This window comes from Ascaphus truei, chromosome 12 (assembly GCF_040206685.1).
Source record: "Ascaphus truei isolate aAscTru1 chromosome 12, aAscTru1.hap1, whole genome shotgun sequence".
NCBI classification, from domain to species: domain Eukaryota; kingdom Metazoa; phylum Chordata; class Amphibia; order Anura; family Ascaphidae; genus Ascaphus; species Ascaphus truei.
The window spans coordinates 25,421,185-25,439,826 of record NC_134494.1 but is presented as its reverse complement, the minus strand read 5'-3'; the positions used below and the strand labels follow the sequence as shown (position 1 = coordinate 25,439,826).

At 45.9% G+C, this 18,642-nt stretch overlaps 1 protein-coding gene across 1 annotated transcript in view; it reads right to left on the bottom strand.

Moving 5' to 3' along the window:
• The window catches only part of IPO7 (importin 7), a 41,484-nt gene extending 30,675 nt beyond the window's left edge, over positions 1–10,809 (bottom strand). The window contains exon 1 of the mRNA XM_075567069.1: positions 10,533–10,809. Coding sequence (XP_075423184.1) covers positions 10,533–10,616 — 84 coding nt within the window. The 5' untranslated portion in view covers positions 10,617–10,809. The remainder of the gene's footprint in view (positions 1–10,532) is intronic.
• Between the last annotated feature and the right edge of the window lie 7,833 nt (positions 10,810–18,642).

Genomic DNA, 18,642 nt, shown 5'->3' with positions numbered 1-18,642 from the left:
CTTCCTTTACCTTACGTCGTCATTTACCTGCAGCGCTTGTCCCCATTACTGGTGACGGGAGGGGGTAACCAGGCTCTCTAATAAAGGTCAACCCCGTTTTTCGTTACACCTGTTCTGTGTATAAGGGTCCCAGAGAGTCAGCTCTTGGACCCAGTAACATTGTATCACTGTGTTATACTGTATGTATTAAAAGCATTTTTTGTTTTTCCCTTTCCGGGCATGCAATCAAGCGGGGATTGCTAGTGTATGAGTTTCAAGGGGGTGGTGGGGAGTTTGCGGAGGATCCGTTAACAGAATGTGCCTATGAGGTTGGGGCGAAGTTGTCTGCTCCCCCATAAATGTACCCGGGAATCATGCCTGATTTTCAGATACATGTAGGCACATTGTCCCGGCAATACCGCCCCTTGCAAGCGCGACTCACCACTAGAGTACCCTGCTTCAGCACAGCCCAGAAAGGTGAATGAGACAGGGATAAAACTTGTATTCCTATAGCTGAGGGAATCTCTAGGTTAAGGGGGGTACCCCCAGCTAGTACCAACGTGACCCACAACCAGTATAATGTTTGTGGGTGCCCCAATTGTATATAAATTTGAGGGGGGACTCAAAAGTCTAAACTGAGCAAGTGAAAGTGTGTGGGGAATAAGGGAGATGGAAATAAAACTACCAATATTTTTCCTTTTTTGTCCCCTGTACCCAGAGACTCAGAAGTGTATTAAAATATACTTTAATGTAATGTGCTTTTTACATTCGGAACCCATGTCCAAACAGGCTGCCCGAACTAACCCATAGGCGCCGGTAAGTCTGCTGGACATCGGAGGTCAAAAGCCCCCAGAGGTGTGAACAACATTTGGTCAGCGGAGAAAGGCAGAGTACCAGGTCCGGAGATGTCTCTTGGCCATTTCAGATTTGCCGCTGATCGGCTTGACTCCGACTGGCTGCTGGGGAAAGTTCCCACGCATTGATTGGCTGCTCAGTTTTGTGAATGAAACTGAAAATACTATAAGAAATCAATGAGCCAATCAGATTCTCTCTCTCCGGTAGTAAGAGCGCGGGCGGTCTTTTCAAAGTTGCTTCTGTGCGAAAAGCAGAGCAACCGGTTTCGATTCTGAGTCTGAAAAGCCTGCCCGCCAGAGAGCAAGTCCAGCATTTTGCACCAAGGTTCTCAGAATCGAACGTAGCGGTCGCACCTGGGATTTTATGCCAATTTCAGTTCTAGGAGATTTGGACTAACTCGGTCAGGAGGGACCAAGTTCTCAGAAAAGAACGTAGCGGTGGCGTATGGAATTTTATGCCGATTCGGGTTCCAGGAGATTCCGGGCTATTTCCCGGCAGGGTAACCCTCTCCCATAGAGTTCCCTGCACCTAGAAAAGTCTAGTTTTCGACCCCAGTCCCAAAGTAAGTGTGTCTTTTTGTCTGTATTTTGTGTTCCATTGTGTATAAGCGAATTAATGCCAAGTAAATGACAATGTATTTCATTACCTTGTTTTGCTCAATGAATAATCCTGGTAAAAAAGGTGTAAATAACCTGCTCGCCTGTGACAGTACTTTATTTACATTGTGTAGGTTTGTAAATTACGACACTATAGAAAAACAATTATACTTGAACGTATGTAAATAACTGGTCTGGAAGCTCACTTATTGCTTCATACTATTGTAGTTTAGTAAAGGGGATTGCACAATGCCATCAGTGAGGATAAGGGCAAAGTAAAAGTTACATGTAAATAAAATCCCTTCCTTAAATCGTTGGAAGTTATGGTCTTCATTACACCCGTGTAACATGATTCAACAGCCTCAGAGACTAGCTTTAGTGAGGCCTTCTACATTAGATATGGTTATTTGAAAGAAGCGATTGAGGTCCATCAACTGCAAAAGTTTCCCGAGCCCCACTAATACTAGAATTTTAAATCCAGTCACATTAAATGAACTGAACTAAATCCATGTGTATAGCCCCTTTATTACCCACCACCCTAGTTTCTATCTGTGAAGCTACTCCGAGCATTGCGAGTTATATAATTTCAAATAAAAAGTGCCTCCAAGCGGTCAATGGGTTAATCATGAAGACTGACATAGGCAAAGTTTCCACGGGATCCTAACTATATGAGACAGGTAAATAAATGTAATGCAGCTCTGGGTATGTCCGCAGAGATGCCAAGTGCGAGGTCAGGCAGTTTGGCCAAATGATTAATGGTTTGCTTGCTCGGCCCAGGGAGAACCAGATGCTCATTTACTGAGCTAGGCTCAATCAGCAACAAGGGGAGCTGTACACGCCGCTCTGAGGGAAGCAGATTCAAGTAGTGCTTTATCTGGACACCTCCAAGGACAGAAGCTCACGCTGCCCGTAGAGAACATCCTACACTCGCCTGTACAGATATGCCATGGATTGTACAAAGATGGAATAACCCTTACTCAACATCAGTGCTAAGGTGCCGAGTACGTAGGACAGCGATGACACGTAAATCGTGCTCCTGTACTCCAGGCCATAACACTTACGTCAACCGCTCAGTGCAACAATACCATTAAGTGATTTCGCTGGCAGACACCAGGAACGCATCACACTGCATTTGAGCTGCAGCACTAATTCATTTAGGAAGAAAGTCTCTGACTCCTATGCATTACGCTGTGAAGGCATTGCCTTGTGCATGAGATTAGCCCCAGTCATTTGAATGAACGCCTCTCCAGCACTGACAAGACGTTCCACCGCATATGGAGCAAGGACCTGCGAGTCCGACTTCCTGACAACTCTACAGAGCTGTGAAGATTTCTGAACTTTCACAACCCACCTTTAAACCCTTTGCCGTCACACAGTCTCGTGCAAACTGAACAAGACTTAAGCATACACACAGGATAAGCATGTGATATTATTAGCGAGAGGAACAGCAGCTCTGCTTACTCGGATATTGTAATGTTGTGCACTTTGGGACGGGAGGGGGAAAGAGAGTACTCCGCTGTCACTGTGACCCCATAGCAGTCTGGCAGCCCAGGCATCTGGGATCGAAGGCATCCGCCTTCAGACTATAGTTGGCTGTGAAGCATTAGCAGCTGAGGAATTTCTTTTGGGTGGCAGAGAGCTGTTATGTATAGTGTTTTATAGAACAGGGACCAAAACAGAAAAGCTGTACAGAGCAGCTCTGGGGGCAGACACAAAATGAACAAAAAGCTTACAATCTAATTATTGGAACAAATGACATACATTGAACCAATCAAATACATTTCAATGGTGTCTGTGTGCGCGCATGCGCATTTTCATATATACTTCCCTTTGACAATGGTTTAAAAAACAGGTGGTAAGAACCAGTGGTTAAAAAGACATTAACAACATACCCATGCAGAACTCGCACAAAGCTTAAAGTAAATTATCTGCAGACACATTGGCTCGAAAATGTAATTAAAGTGCCGGGTTTTATTTCCCTGGGGTCTTGCACCAAGGTACTGCAAGTATGAATATCCATTTGTGCAAAATATATCTTCCCTTACACTTCTGAATCAAAAGGTAATCTCTGTCAACAGGGAGCGGACAATGAAGGAGAGAAAACGTGTTTGGAGTCTGCTACACTTTAGAGAAACTCCAGTAACCACAGTGAGACATGCTGCTTATTACTGTCAACTCGGGTATCTTTATTACAACAACCAGGCATAATAAAGAGTTGAAGGGATTCACTACGCCACTTAAAAATGCAAGATAGGATTAAAGTCCAATAAATGACAGTATTGCACACCTGAAAAAGAACATGCTGCAGCTGAAGTCTAATTGTGCTACAAAGGAAATATTAAACCCCGGAGAGAAATGTAATGGGTGTAATTAGGATAATCGGGGTTTGGCCCAACAGCATTGCTTATGAAAATTGTAATGGCTTAGATTGAAGTTTGTGCAAGGCCCAGGCGTAACCGTTGTAATGTGTCTGCTGAAAGGTGTATAGTTCACATTCATCCCATTAATTCAGCCGATGGAGCAAACTTTCCCCAATACTAATAAAGTGCTCCCTAGAACTTTACAGCAGGTATGTCATTCCCCCCATGAGGCACTTTGCATAGCTCCCCCAGTATTAGGCGTGCAATATAGCGCGCGCGTCAATTATAATTGGCTGTGTTAGCCAGATGTTTCTATAATAAGGACGCGCGCGACCAGTGGCGCGCAGACCAGGGAAAGTACAAGAGAGTTGTATTTTCATGCAGTCAACGCACGACACTATGAACCAATCACAGTGCGGTCTAGCGTTGTGACGCCCCCTAGCCGTGCTTTACCGCTCACACATGAAACGCCCGCGCTACGTACAGGAGCAACGCCGTGCGCACACCCGCACCCACTATATTACAAGCCTTAGATTGGTTGGTGTGTGGACTGTTATGTTCTCACTAGCAATTTACCCCACAGCTAACTATGGTTGTGTGTATAACTCTGCAGCGACAGCCACTTACAAACATGCCACCAACTCCTGTTGAAGGGCTCTTGCTTCACCTCTTGTTACTGGAGAACCCATAAAGTACTGATGAACAGGGGGAAAAAAAACTAATTAACCCCACTGCTGCCAGAGGCCATGCTCTGTTAGCAGCACAGTTCAGGCTCATACAAAGAAAGGGTTAACAAACATGCTTGAAATGTTAAATGAAGCTATAGTCTCATTCCTTCAGCGTTACGTAATGGGCCTAAAAGGACCGCAGCCTGAATGTCTATTGTACTAAACCCATTGCAGCCAGGAGAGACCCGCAACATGTTGCAGTGAAGGGGTTAAAGGGACAGTCCCTCTTAGGATCAAAATGTACCAACGGGCAGCGACATGGTTTAAGGGGTGACATCTGGGTGACTGATGCCTTTATTTCAAAATCTGACACCTAAAATAAACGGTTTTAATTTCTTTAAAAAAAAAAAACGCCACGCTCCTAAGGAATTAAAACGATAATTTCCAAAGAATGAAAGCAGCAAAATGATTGCCATGCACAAGCCTGGGAGTGGTTTAGGAAAGCTAATCATGCTCAATGCTTTACAAAACAAAAAAAAAAACTGGTTTCTGATGAGCTAAGTGGGATTGCACCTTTAAAATCACAAGCTTCAACTTATTCCAATTGCATGTTAAAGTTGTGTACCATTTACTGTAACTGCCGTTAGTGCAGGAGTTGGCAACTCCAGCCCTCAAGGGTCACCAACAGGTCAAGTTAAAAATATCCCTGCTTCAGCACAGGCGGCTGTGTCAACAACTGAGCCACCTGTGCTGAAGCAGAGAGATCCTTAAAACCTGACCTAATGGTGGCCCTTGAGGACTAGAGTTGCGCACTCCTGCATCAAAGTATCTTTAGTGAATTTACCCTGCATAGGGGGCCAGCCACCCTTAAATGGAAATATCTCTTTCTCAACACATTGTAAAGACTGGGGTTTTGGGGGCCAAACAAGGAAGGTTTCATTTGCGGTATGTGCTTCCGCTTCCTCAAATCTGGAGAAGTTCTGTGCATAGTAAAACTACAATGTAGCCATCTTGCTTTTTATATGCAGCGCAAGCTTCGGTGACGTGTACTGGATGACCCAACACGTGGAACTGTTAAAGCACACCCCCCCCCCCCCCCTGGTTTTCAGGATATCAAAACTTCAGTACAGGTGGCTCAATCAGAGGCCCTTATGCCACCTGTGCTGAAGCAGGGGTATCCTGAAAACCTGACCTGTTCGGATTTGTAGATAGATTATGGAATATCAAGCAGACAGCGTTAGGCCACATTTAAATGCTTCCTCAGTACAGACGGACCTGCAACATAAGCCAAAGCATCGTCTGTGAATGCGTTCTAATTCGGTGTCAGTTCCATCATTCAATGTTTGAAAGTAATGTTACTGGCCCATTCTGATGCTGAAAAAGGGTTAAAAAAAAATGAGGGGGTGGGGGGGAGCGCAGCTCCTTCTCTGCAACAACCCAGGAACAAAGTAATATGGTTTGATAGGTTTTATAAGGCTAGGCATATGAATGCCGATTTGTGTGTGTGTATGATACACATGGTCCGCTGCTTTACAAGGCTGGGCTATGAATGCAGATTTATAAAACATTTTAGAAAAGGAAAAGCCTACATTAATAAAAAAAAAACGGCTATCTGCTCTGTACAATCATCTGAGCGACAACCAGGAAGCCCAATGTAACTGCTGATCTAAAGAACAGGCATGACCAGAGAGAGTGGATTTGCCATGTAAGGCAAAGAGCAACACAATCCATGCAGACGTTCTCTGTCTGTCTGCACTGGTGTGTGCTTCAAACCAAGAAAAGATTCCTGAAATGTACAAAAGTCAATGAAAAAGGTGCTAGACTAGATTTAACCCGATTTAAAGAGGCAGCTCTCTCTACCACCAACATGAATGGAGGGCAGTGCCATTTTAGCAATTGGAAAGATTAAAGTATTAAATAATAGCACAGCAAAAAAATACACTGGCATGTTCTTATCTTTGCGATAAGACTAATTGGGTAACCTTGTATCCACAGGTAAATTGTTAATCCGCACTTCTTTGCCATGTTGTCCTTGTACAGTAATGGTCGAGCCAGCATTAGTGACAGAACTACATGAAGGACAAGTCAGATCTGAAATTAGTTTCACAAAACCTGCTCACAGGACTCGGGTAAGTTATTTTACTTTCTTTTGAATAAACATACCCCTTGTGAGCACATTTACGTTTGACAGGTCCAAAACGTACCTTTCCCCATTATCTCGTAGCATACAATGCTCACACAGCAGCCAGGGATTCTGGCAAATGACATGCAAATGAGCAGTGTGTCACTTTTTGCTTCTTGTCCATTTCAACAGGGTCCCCTATAAGCCTAGGTCTGCTGCATTACACAGATTTTCTAGCACACAGTGTTGAAGAAGTGTATGGTCAGTAAACCTGCTCACAGAACGCGGTTTCTACCTTAAATGGGAGGGTGATTTTAGGTTGCAATTATCTTTCCTTTTTTTTTCAAACAGTTTTTATTAGGCATATTCATTTTTACATACATTGGGTTACGTTATATTTCTGGCCTAATACAAATAGGTTTTCCTTGTTCGGTAAAGGGGGGTGGGGAAAAGCACACTCAGGGCCACTTTATGGTCCATGAGGTGTAGAGAAAGAGAGAAAAAGTTTGGTTAGAGAGAGGGGGTTATCTTTTTATGCAACTAAATAAAAAAAATTAGCTTTCCGTTATGTAAACTAAAAACAAAAACACTACACGGTACCTGTTCAAATTACATCTTAAACATTTCAAGATCGGAATTAAAGTGCTTCAGATTTGATGCTCAGGAGCAGTTCAAGGCGCTGAGAAATTAGATTTTTGGTGAGAAACCTTTTGCGACACCAGTAGGCTTCTCGGAAGCCAATTGGCTGCAATGGAAAAAATATTAACCCCATTCAAGAGGTCGCTACATTCGTCACAAGACATGTAAACAGAGAAAGCTTTGCCGAGAAAACATCCCATGAATTTAGATAGGAGAGGGGGAAAATGTATATTGCAAGGTATAAGATCTTAATAGTAAGTAAAACAGCTGTAAAGGGTATATACCAGTGGCTTCGCATACTATATGCGCTACCAAATGTCAGGTACAGCAGCCTTCACCATAGAAACATGTCAAACTCAGTGTTCCGATTCCTTTTCATTGTACAGTATGTCAGCAGCAGAACTACAACTCCCAACATGCTATGCTGCGGAGTAAGAGGTAAATGCAGATATTCCTTAAAAATAAATTATAATGCTGATCCATGGGCAAGTGTTTAGAAAGACAAGAATGTGTATTCTTAGGCCGCGGGCATGGTCAGCGCATAGGCGCTGACCCGCGCTCCCGCTTGGCAGTGAGCCCCTGCAGTCGCAATGAGAGCGGCATTACCAGGGGCTCGTGCACGCTTCCGCAGGCGTGCGGAAGCGTAGCCGACAAGAACATTTTAGTTTCAGCGCTGAGGGGAGTGCAGGGCCGGTCATGTGAGCGGTTCGCCCAATGAGGTCGAACCAGCTCAATGGACGTCACTGGCCCGCCCCTCGACACGCACCCGGACGGCGTGCGAACTAAGGCCACGGAAAGCACCCGCTTTCCCTCAGCGCGCCTCCGCACGGCTGCAGTCACTATGGACTCAGCATAAGGCTGCGGTCCCAGTCACTGCCACAGCGCACGGCTCGGCGTGCGCTGTGCGTGTAAGCACCGCCCCTCAATGGGGAAGGGCCCAGTACGCACCTTCCCGCTGAAGGTGCAGCCGCGCCGTGCTGCAAGATTTTTTAAACTCAATTTGTTAAAACTTGCGACGGAGGCGTGGCCACGCCCCCACCGGCGGTTCACCCAATGAGGGCGAACCTGACGCGTGACGTGATGGCCACGCCCCCGCAAATCCCCGACCACTCCCCGTCCCGTCGCAAGCTCCCTCTCTCCCTGTCAGACCGCAGATCGCGGTTAGCGCTGTGCACGTGCCGCCCCATCCCCCCGCCGCGCGTGTCACAGTTTTGACTGGGACCGCAGCCTTAGGGATGCGATGATAAGATATGATCGTTTTTATATCTTTCTATGAAGATATTCAAAATGTAGGTACCAAGGAAGTTAATAAAAATGTAGGGGTACCATTTCTTGGAAATAGGTGAAGGGTAAAATGTGAGAGCAGGAAAGCAGAATATAAAAAAGGGAGGTGGTAAAATGAAGAGGCAAAGAACAGCAATGTAATAGGCCATCCTAAGTAATCGTTTCCAAAAGTGAGTTAATACCAGTGATGGCTGCTTCCACACGATAATAAAGTAGGCAGGCATGCAGACCATCTTTATGTAGATAAAAGCAGTTAACCCAAGATTCAATACGTGTTTTGGGTTGTTTTGTTTTACCATAAAGAAAATTAAAGTCATTTAGTCTTCACCCATGAAATATAATAATGATGGCAACTCTAAAAGTGCAGATGGAAAGATTTGACATCCTGTCCGAAGGAGAACTTTTTGTAAGTGCCAAGCAAAATAAGAGGGATCCTTTGGACTGACCATAGGTTTTCCATCTGATCAGGACATATGAGGAACTGAAATTTAATGTGCCGACTACAGCTACAAAGAATGTTCATGCTGGTCAATTACGTTTTTTCCTACCTGAAACAGGATCAAGAATTACAGAGGTCACTTGAAGGTGACCATCTGATTGTGCGTGAGCTCTTCGGGACATGAATTCTTCTCTTGAATTGTACCTGTGTACAGTGCACATGCTCTCTCTCTTAAGTTATGTCAACCAATGGAGACTGTTTATATGAAAATAAATATTGTTATATAGCCATGACATCGTACACCTCATGTTCACAATTCATCCGTGCCCTAAAGAACTTGAAAATAATATTGGTGCCTTTAAGAACAGGGAGGGAAAGTGGCATGCAGTGTGTGATTTACAAAATATGTTCTCCCACCTACACCAGCAATATCTTAGCTCCATGACAAGCCATTTTCTTGATCCCACAGCTGTTTTTGATGCAAAAACCTTGATCTCATTAATTGAGTCATCTCACTTTATTCCACTGATGCTGTCAGGGATGCAAGCAGACAGCATCATGAGTAGGAAATGACTAAGAGGAGGGGGGAGGAGGAGGGACACGTCCCTGCCTCATTATCCAACTCTCCACCCTAAAGCCCGCCTCAAAAGCATGAGCAGATGACATACCACCCAGTGCTACCAAAATGAAGATGCTGCCACACTACTCACACCGCTGTTAAAGGCAGCATGCCACTTCCAGTCCTAAATCACTCATGCCAAGAGGGGGGGTCACTAATTCCACTCCCAAAATATATCACTACAGGTAGTCCTCGCTATCCAACGTTTCACTTTACAACGAATGGCATATCAACACGTTACAATGCAACCCGTTGGGACGTTTTTCGACGCCGGAATGTGTTATCCGACGCTCACCGCCACTGATTAACATGGGACTCACTTTACAATGGTGTCACTATCCAACGCTACTTCCAGAACAGATTCCGTTGGATAACCGAGTACTGCCTGCATTACCCCACGGTCCATGATTTTGGGGGATGTACATACATGTCTGTGGTTATTTCAAGGGATGTGTAGAATCTATGGGCAGCCCCACAAAGTAAAACCCCACCAGTTTATTGGGATAACAGAAAAGATGCAGTGCCAGTCACACCAAGCATCTGAATAAAAAGTTTTACAAAGTCATCTTCAGGATTTGTCCACTTTAGAGCAAGTCTAGCCAGCCTGTTTCATCCCACACAGGTTACACACGTGTATTCAACACGCAAACGATATGCATGTTTGTATATAGTGTCAACCATGCTGATCTCACAGATCAGACATCACAATGCATAACATGATCATTCAATCAGCACCATGGGGTAAGAGAGAATATGCCCAACACCATACAGCATGGTGGACATGGGATATTTTCTTAATCGCAGCTGATGCGCCATTTTATAACCCCACTTATAAATACTATGCAACCCCCCCAAAAAAACGTATGTGATAAGCCTAGGGAGAGGGGTGAGGGGCTGCAGCCCAGGGAGAGGGGTGAGGGGCTGCAGATGCTCCCTTCTCGCTGGCCCGGGTGGCAGGCCCCGACTCTCACCTCGTTGAGCTGCCGCTCGGCCGCCTCCCGCAGGGCCGGGTCCATGGTCCCTCGCAGGGCCTCGATCAGGATGTTGGGGTCCATGTTTTGCGCCTTTCTCGTGGGCTGGTTCCCAGAAGGAAGAGAAGCGCGTCGGGTGCCCCTGCGTGTGCGTGTCCGCGGCTTAGAAACGAGCTGCGCACATGGGACCCGCCACACCACAGCCACCGGCGCGAAAAGGAAGGGAAAGCGCCAAGGCCCCGGATAGAACCAACCCCCTCTTTGGGCTACAGAGAGCAAAAAAACGTCACTTCCGCTCCCTACCCGCAAGGCGTCATGGGAGATGTAGTTTTTCCTTGCGAAGACAGCGCCGCGTCACTTCCTGTCCCTTGGCGCGAAAGGTGATGGGAGTTGTAGTCTCCATTTTCATAGGGTTAACGATGACTGGTGCTGGACATCATTTCCGTTGGCAGGTGGCCTCATGGGGGTTGTAGTCCTCACCAAGCATGAAAGACTGAAGAAGTCATTTGGCAACACTTGCATTCTCCCCCCACTAAAATAAAACCAGCACAAATCCAAGCTGGTTTGATTTCCCTGTGGCTTTTCTCAATCAAAAGGTGGAAATTGATTGATTTTAGCCACACACAATGCAGCTTCTTAATACCCTTTAATGTTATTTCTGTGGAAAACGTGTCAACACATCTGTTTCTGATACTTTTTCGATATCTAAATAAACGTAATATTAAAGCACCAATAACCCCACAAAAAAAAAACGATATATTTTTTTTAGTAAAGAAAAAGCCTTCGTGAACCGCGGAGATCCCAGAGAGTTGACCTGAAGCCCACTGAATTCCAGGCGAGATGTATGTAGTTTTTTTTAGCCTGTCGCCATTAGAAAGGGGACGTCAATGTTGCAGCTTGCTATTGCCTGCCCTATATCGAGCATGACAAATAAAATACTTTCTATCCGGGAGGAAATGTTCTTCCTCCCCGTTCCCTCTTCCCCTGTACAAAAGGAGTCATATCTCAGGGACCACGGGGGACATTGTGGATAGGGTTGCCAGGTGTTTGGTTTTGATCCAGACTGACCACTATTTTGCCACTGCGTCCGGTAAAAAACAAGAGGTAATACCGGACATGTGCCCATTCATTGCTATTGGGCATAGGTAGCCACACTGAAAATCAATGTGTTGGCTAGCGTTGCTGTTTGTATTTTTAATGTTTATTGGTGGTAGAGGGGTTGGATGAAGGTTGGAGCTGCCCGATGTGGGTGTTTATGCCTACCGAGTGGGTAGCGGGAGGGGTTAACCTCTTCATTACCTTAGCGGTAATTACCTCCTCTAGGGTTGCCCACCTAACTCAATATCATCATGAGATTTCAATACTGTGCTTGTTTTCTAACTCTAGCCCACTGGTTTTCAACCGGTGTTCCGCAAGAAGCCCTCAGGGGTTCCGCAAGAACCCCTCAGGGGTTCAGCAAGAACCCCTCAGGGGTTCCGCGGCCGCCAGGGGGGGAGAGCCCCCCAATATTGCAGTGACCGGTGGCTCCCGAGCTAAGCAGAGGCTATTCTTTCTCTTTCTGCCTGCTCCGGTCGGCTCCGGCTGACAAGAGGGAGAGGATTGGGCAGGTGAGCGCGTACGCTCTTGTAAAGGGGGAGGGGGGTGGAAATATTTTAGTCATCTCCTGCAAATGCCCCTTGTTGAGACACTACAAGGATAAGTGTGTGGGAGAGTGTGTGTAAGTGGGAGAGTGTTTGTGTAAGTGGGAGTGTGTGTGTGTCTGTGTGTGTAAGTGGGAGTGAAAGTGTTTCTAAGTGGGAGAGTGTGAGTGTGTGTGTAAGTGGGAGAGTGTGTAGGAGTGTGCGTGTAAGTGGAATAGAGTGCGTCTGTAAATGGGAGAGATTGTATGTAAGTGGGAGTGTGTGTGTGCGCACAAGGGGGAGAGAGGAGGGGCGATGGGGTGGAGGGGGGGGAGAGACGGGGCGATGTGAAGGGGGGGAGACGAGGGTTGGGGTTCCCCAGAATTTAAAAATCGAATTCTGGGGTTGCCTAACTAAAAAAAGGTGGGAAAACGCTGCTCTAGCCCCACTGCATTGTGGGTCGCAATCCTGCATTTCCGTGGGAAGCGGAGACTTGAAAAACCAGAAGTGGACTAGAATCTCATTTATTTATAAAAAGTTTTACAAGGAAGTAATAGATTGAGAGTTACCTCGCGTTTTCAAGTATGTCCTGAGCATAGAGTTATAATGACAGATACATGTTACAAATACAGTACATGGTTACATAGGAGAACAGGGTTATACATTATATATAAAGACATTGCACCTAGATCCGTCTCAGCATCTCCCCTCATGAAATCCCTCTCCTGGCTTCCGATCAAATCCCGCATCTCACACTCCATTCTTCTCTTCACTTTTAAAGCTTTACACTCTTCTGCCCCTCCTTACATCTCAGCTCTAATTTCTCGTTATGCACCATCCAGACTCTTGCGTTCTTCGCAAGGATATCTTCTTTCTACCCCTTTGTATCTAAAGCCCTCTCCCGCCTTAAACCTTTTTCACTGACTGCCCCACACCTCTGGAATGCCCTTCCCCTCAGTACCCGATTAGCACCCTCTCTATCCACCTTTAAGGCCCACCTTAAGACACACTTGCTTAAAGAAGCATATGAATAGCACTGTGGATATTCTGAACACATGATACATAAAGCTTGGCCCCCTGCAGACGCACTTACCAGAACTCCCTCCTACTGTCTCTGTACATTCTCCCTACCTACCAATTAGACTGTAAGCTCCTCGGGGCAGGGACTCCTCTTCCTTAATGTTACTTTTATGTCTAAAGCACTTATTCCCATGATCTGTTATTTATATTATCTGTTATTTATTTGATTACCACATGTATTACTACTGTGAAGCGCAATGTACATTAATGGCGCTATATAAATAAAGACATACAATACAGTTAAAGATAAAATAAGTTATAGGCGTATGTAATAGATACAGACCACATTAAAATGTGAGATAGCTTTAGTTTTGAAAGAACTTAGACTGGTAGCGGCTGTGAGAGTCTCCGGTAGATTATTCCAGTTATGAGGTGCACGGTAAGAGAAGGCGGAGCGGCCGGATACTTTGTTCAACCTTGGGACCATGAAAAGTCCCTTGGAGTCAGATCTCAGGTGATACGTGCTGCATGTGGAAGGGGTGAGGAGCTTGTTCAGATATGGGGGTAGCTTGCCCAAGAAGTAATTGAAGGCAAGACAGGAGAGATGAACTTTGCGCCTAGACTCAAGTGATGACCAATCTAGTTCTTTGAGCATTTCACAGTGATGTATGTTGTAGTTGCATTGGAGGACAAAGTGTCATATTGAATTGTAGAGGGTATCTAGTTTTCTAAGGTGAGTTCGGGGTGCTGTGCCATATACTATGTCCCCATAGTCTATAATTGGTACTAGCAACTGCTGTGTGGTGCGCTTTCTGACCAGTGGGCTTAGGGAGGATTTGTTCCTATAAAGTACGCCCCTGCATCCACTGAACCCAGATTGACCCCCACAATGCCATCACGAGCCAGTACAGCGCCACTGTAGATGTCTGTCAGGTAATTTGAAGCTGCTTCCTCCTTTGTGATGTGGGGCGAGTGGTTCCCCACATTTGGACATATTGAGTCAGTGACAAGGGTGAGCGGGTCACAGTTCTCTGCTTTGGGTGCTTGTTTTCCCAATAAATGTCCTACTTTTATATTTCTGGCCTCTTTTTCCCACTTGTACAGTGCTCCTTCATTCTCAGTAAAGTGATATTGAGTATATGAGGTCTTTTGACTAAAATGCGATGACCATAATCACTCGGTAACAAACATGTACTCGCGTTTCCATTAGTGATAATAACTATTACACTGCAGTCAATAGTGAACAAAAAAAGTAATAGTGCGCAAAAATAAATCGTGACGTGATAAGTGAAGGGTATGTGAAATAAATAAATAAATAACTTAACCTAGGATTGAGCGTCTGCAGCTGTGATGGAATGGGGGGGCTCAGAAACCCCCTGGAGCTAGCAAATGGATACAAAAAAGACACAGCGCACAACGCTCATAGTGCATTACAAAATATTATTGACATATATAATAAATGGGTGAGTAATGTGCGTACATCAAATACAATAATAACGAGCAGTTTCGGGATATTTTACCCAACGCCTCCGGAGACCAGAATAGGTGTCCTTGCAGGAGTGATGCTGCTGTCCTCGATATTGCAGGGTTCTATTGAAATAGGTGCACAACCTCTGCTGTTCCTTGCTCCCCTAAGCACAGGCAGGCTGGGAGATGCTGATTCCTGCAGTGCTTCAGCAGGGCAGTCTTTGGCATCAGCTGGGCGCCAGCACTCTCCTCCGTGTGAAGCGCTTCCTGGATCGTGACGTCACCACGGGGATTTCGGCGCCGCTCACAAGCAGTCAAAGTCGCGCAGTAGGGTGCTAGTATGAGGCTAGAACACTAGTAAACCTTGTCCTACGCGTTTCGAAACGGAACATTTCTTCATCAGGGACTAATAATAATGAGTGGATCGCGGGATATATAGCTTCTACCCGAATCCACTCATTATTATTAATGTTTACATTAATATTAAGGTTTACTAGTGTTCTAGCCTCATACTAGCACCCTACTGCGCGACTTTGACTGCTTGTGAGCGGCGCCGAAATCCCCGTGGTGACGTCACGATCCAGGAAGCGCTTCACACGGAGGAGAGTGCTGGCGCCCAGCTGATGCCAAAGACTGCCCTGCTGAAGCACTGCAGGAATCAGCATCTCCCAGCCTGCCTGTGCTTAGGGGAGCAAGGAACAGCAGAGGTTGTGCACCTATTTCAATAGAACCCTGCAATATCGAGGACAGCAGCATCACTCCTGCAAGGACACCTATTCTGGTCTCCGGAGGCGTTGGGTAAAATATCCCGAAACTGCTCGTTATTATTGTATTTGATGTACGCACATTACTCACCCATTTATTATATATGTCAATAATATTTTGTAATGCACTATGAGCGTTGTGCGCTGTGTCTTTTTTGTATCCAACTGCAGTTAATAGACCTGTAAATCTCCTGTGTGAGTTGTGCAGCAGCTCTGCAGATTTGCTGCTGACTCCTGTATATCACGTGCGCTCCACACGGTGTCTGATCTAATGACAAAGCTCATCTTGTTTCTTGATTGCTCCTTCATTTTTACTAGTTATCGAGAAGATTTGTGGGGCAACATCTAGGCTCCATCGTCTCTATTATTAGTGTAGCACGTGTTCCCCCACCCTAAGTGAGGTCATCTGGCTACCTGGTGTTGCAGGTGCGGTGCATACCTGTGAGGCTGGAACAGGCGGCTCTGAGTGGTGTGTGGAGATATCAGGACAGGTTTTCAGGGTGGTTGCAGCGCCTCCAGCCAGTGAGAATCCTAAGATGACCAGGATGGTCTATGCTGGTAACTTCTTAGTGATCCAAGAAGTTATCCACACAGATAGAGGTTTAACTGATGTTTATTGCCCTTACACAGCAAGTCACAGTACTCCATTTGCATAAGGCCCTACAGGCCCCATCAAGCTCCTTATCCTTGATGGCACACAGGATACACACACTCCCGCTCCTCAGGGGGAGGATAGACAGACTGCCTGACTTCTTGGAGAGTGTCAGTATATACCCAGGGGATGGGTTTGTAACCCTGCCCCATAACAGGGCAGGTCTGATATTGACATGCATGTGACCCAGCCAGTATCCTCCCCAGGATGACACTCTCAGGTTGTTGCTAGGCCTGCCCCTGGATACAATAACAATACATCCAGGCTGCAATAGCAAGCTAGGCCTTTATGAGAGAATTTACCATTCACAGTGCCAGTACCTAACAGGACTTATACTGTGATGGCCCAACAGAAGGATAGCGGCTGGAGGCTATGCTATACTAGCAAATCGTGCAACTTGGCTGCACAACTGACCAAGCAGCCCAGGTAAGTGAACAAATGATTGTTCAGCCATTTAACATGGCATGTTGACATTCAGCAGTAGCACTCATAGCAGCAAGAATACAATGTACATATTTAGTTATGTTATCAGGAAAGATGCATATATTCATATGTTGAGATTATCTTTTTTTTACACCTTAGGCTGAGGCCATGGTGCCTTCTTCCGTGCGGAGGCGTGCGAAGCCTGAGGGAAAGCGGGTGCTTTCCCTGGCCATGGTGGACGGACAGTGCGGGGCATTCCTGGGGGCATTTCTAGTGATGTCACGGAGCTGGTTCGCCCTCATTAATTAATACATTCAGGCGCTCATGGCAGACGCAACAAGACTAAACATGACCGTCTTACCACTAAACCTGAGTGACAAATGAATATCTGTCCCCCAGTTCCTGTTAAACATGCAGTGTGTGATGTCAGAACATGCCATTCGGTGACACGATTACAGATGTGTAACTCCAATTATGAAGAGGAGATGACATCACATAATATTCTCATTTTTTTTTTACTTATATTTTTAGTAAGATTTTCAAACATAAATGGGAAGGGGAGGGGTACAGAAAAAAAAGGAGGGGGGAACAACCATTTGGTATCAGAATTTTTACAATTCACAACAGTCACATTACATATCATACAACATTTTATATCATTTTATAAATGACATATCCGACCCTCATCACTCCCAGTTCCTCTATCCCAGGGGAGCGCAAACTTTTTGTGCTGCGCCCCCCTGTCTCTCTGCCCCCGGCTCTCGCGCCCCCCTGCCTACCTTTATCCGCGTCAGATGACGCTGCGTGGGCGTGTGACGTCAGGTCACATGGTGCCATGGCGACGCAACACAGACTGCTGAATCCCGGTAAGTAAACAGTTGCAGAGGCCTCACGCGATCCCCCGGCATTTAATTTAAATGCCTGGGGGAAGAGCGCGGGGCCTCTGCAACTGCCCGCGCCCCCCCAGCACAATCTCCCGCCCCCCCTGGGGGTCGTGCCCCCCACTTTGCGCACCGCTGCTCTATCCTATTGGGACCTTACCTATCAAAAATCCTTGTGGTGTGATTCAAGAATGAGGTGAGTCTCTCCATTAATTGTACGTCGTTAACCCTTTTAATAACCTTTCTTCTGGAGGGCAGTGTCTTTTTTTCACGCTGCTTCTACCGCGCACCTAGCCGCCATTAGTATATGGAAAATTAGTTTAGCTGTGTAATGATTCACATTTTCCATAGGTGTGGCCAAAATGATTAAAATTGGGCCTAGCGGAACTTTGATTCCCGTCACATCTTCTATTAATTTCAAAACAGTCCTTCAATATGTCCTCATTACTGGGCTGAACCACAATGTATGTGCTAAATCCCCTATCTGTCCACATCCCCTCTAACATCTATCGGTAGCCCCCGGAAACATTTGCTTTAACCTTTTGGAAGTGTAATACCAGCGTAGCAAAATTTTATAAATATTCTCTTTTGTAACTGTGCATATAGAGGTTTTACCCGCATTCTCCGATGTATCTTCCCAGCCCTCTCTTGTTATTTAAATCTGGACATCCAGAGCCAACTGGTCCATATATTTATGGGGTGGGGTATCCTTTTGGGGGATTAAAACCTTGGAACAGAGATCAAATCAGGCCTTTTTGGTATTTTTTTGTTTTGCATAAATCTCCGAACCGTGTGTATTTAGGGAATTCCTCCTCATAGAAACCCTGGCGCACAAAATGTCGGACCTGCATATATTTGAACGTCTCCGTCAGAGGTAAACCGTATTTTCTCATCAATTCCTCAAACGACCTGAAAACCCGGCAAAAACCCTGGATTACCGAACAGGGGCGTAAATCTAGATGGAGTTGACATAACCTTATTGTAACGGACGTGCTCGCCACAAACCGGAACCGGACCGCGGGGCTGAGGTGGGGATGTGAATACAACGACCTTAGACAACCGAAGCCGGTTCTGGATTGCGCAGTTCGTAGTCATTCGGAGCCGGTTCAGGGTTGGAGAAGGCAGGGAAATCCATGGGCAAGCCGGGGTCAGAGTTGGGGACGTCAGAGTAGTCGATGTCCATGCTGGAGTTCGGCAACAGGGAGTCAGGTACACACCGCTTCAGCGTAGCAGCTGAAGCGCGGGAATGGCCTCTGCGCGAGGAGCGGGAGTGGCCCATGATAA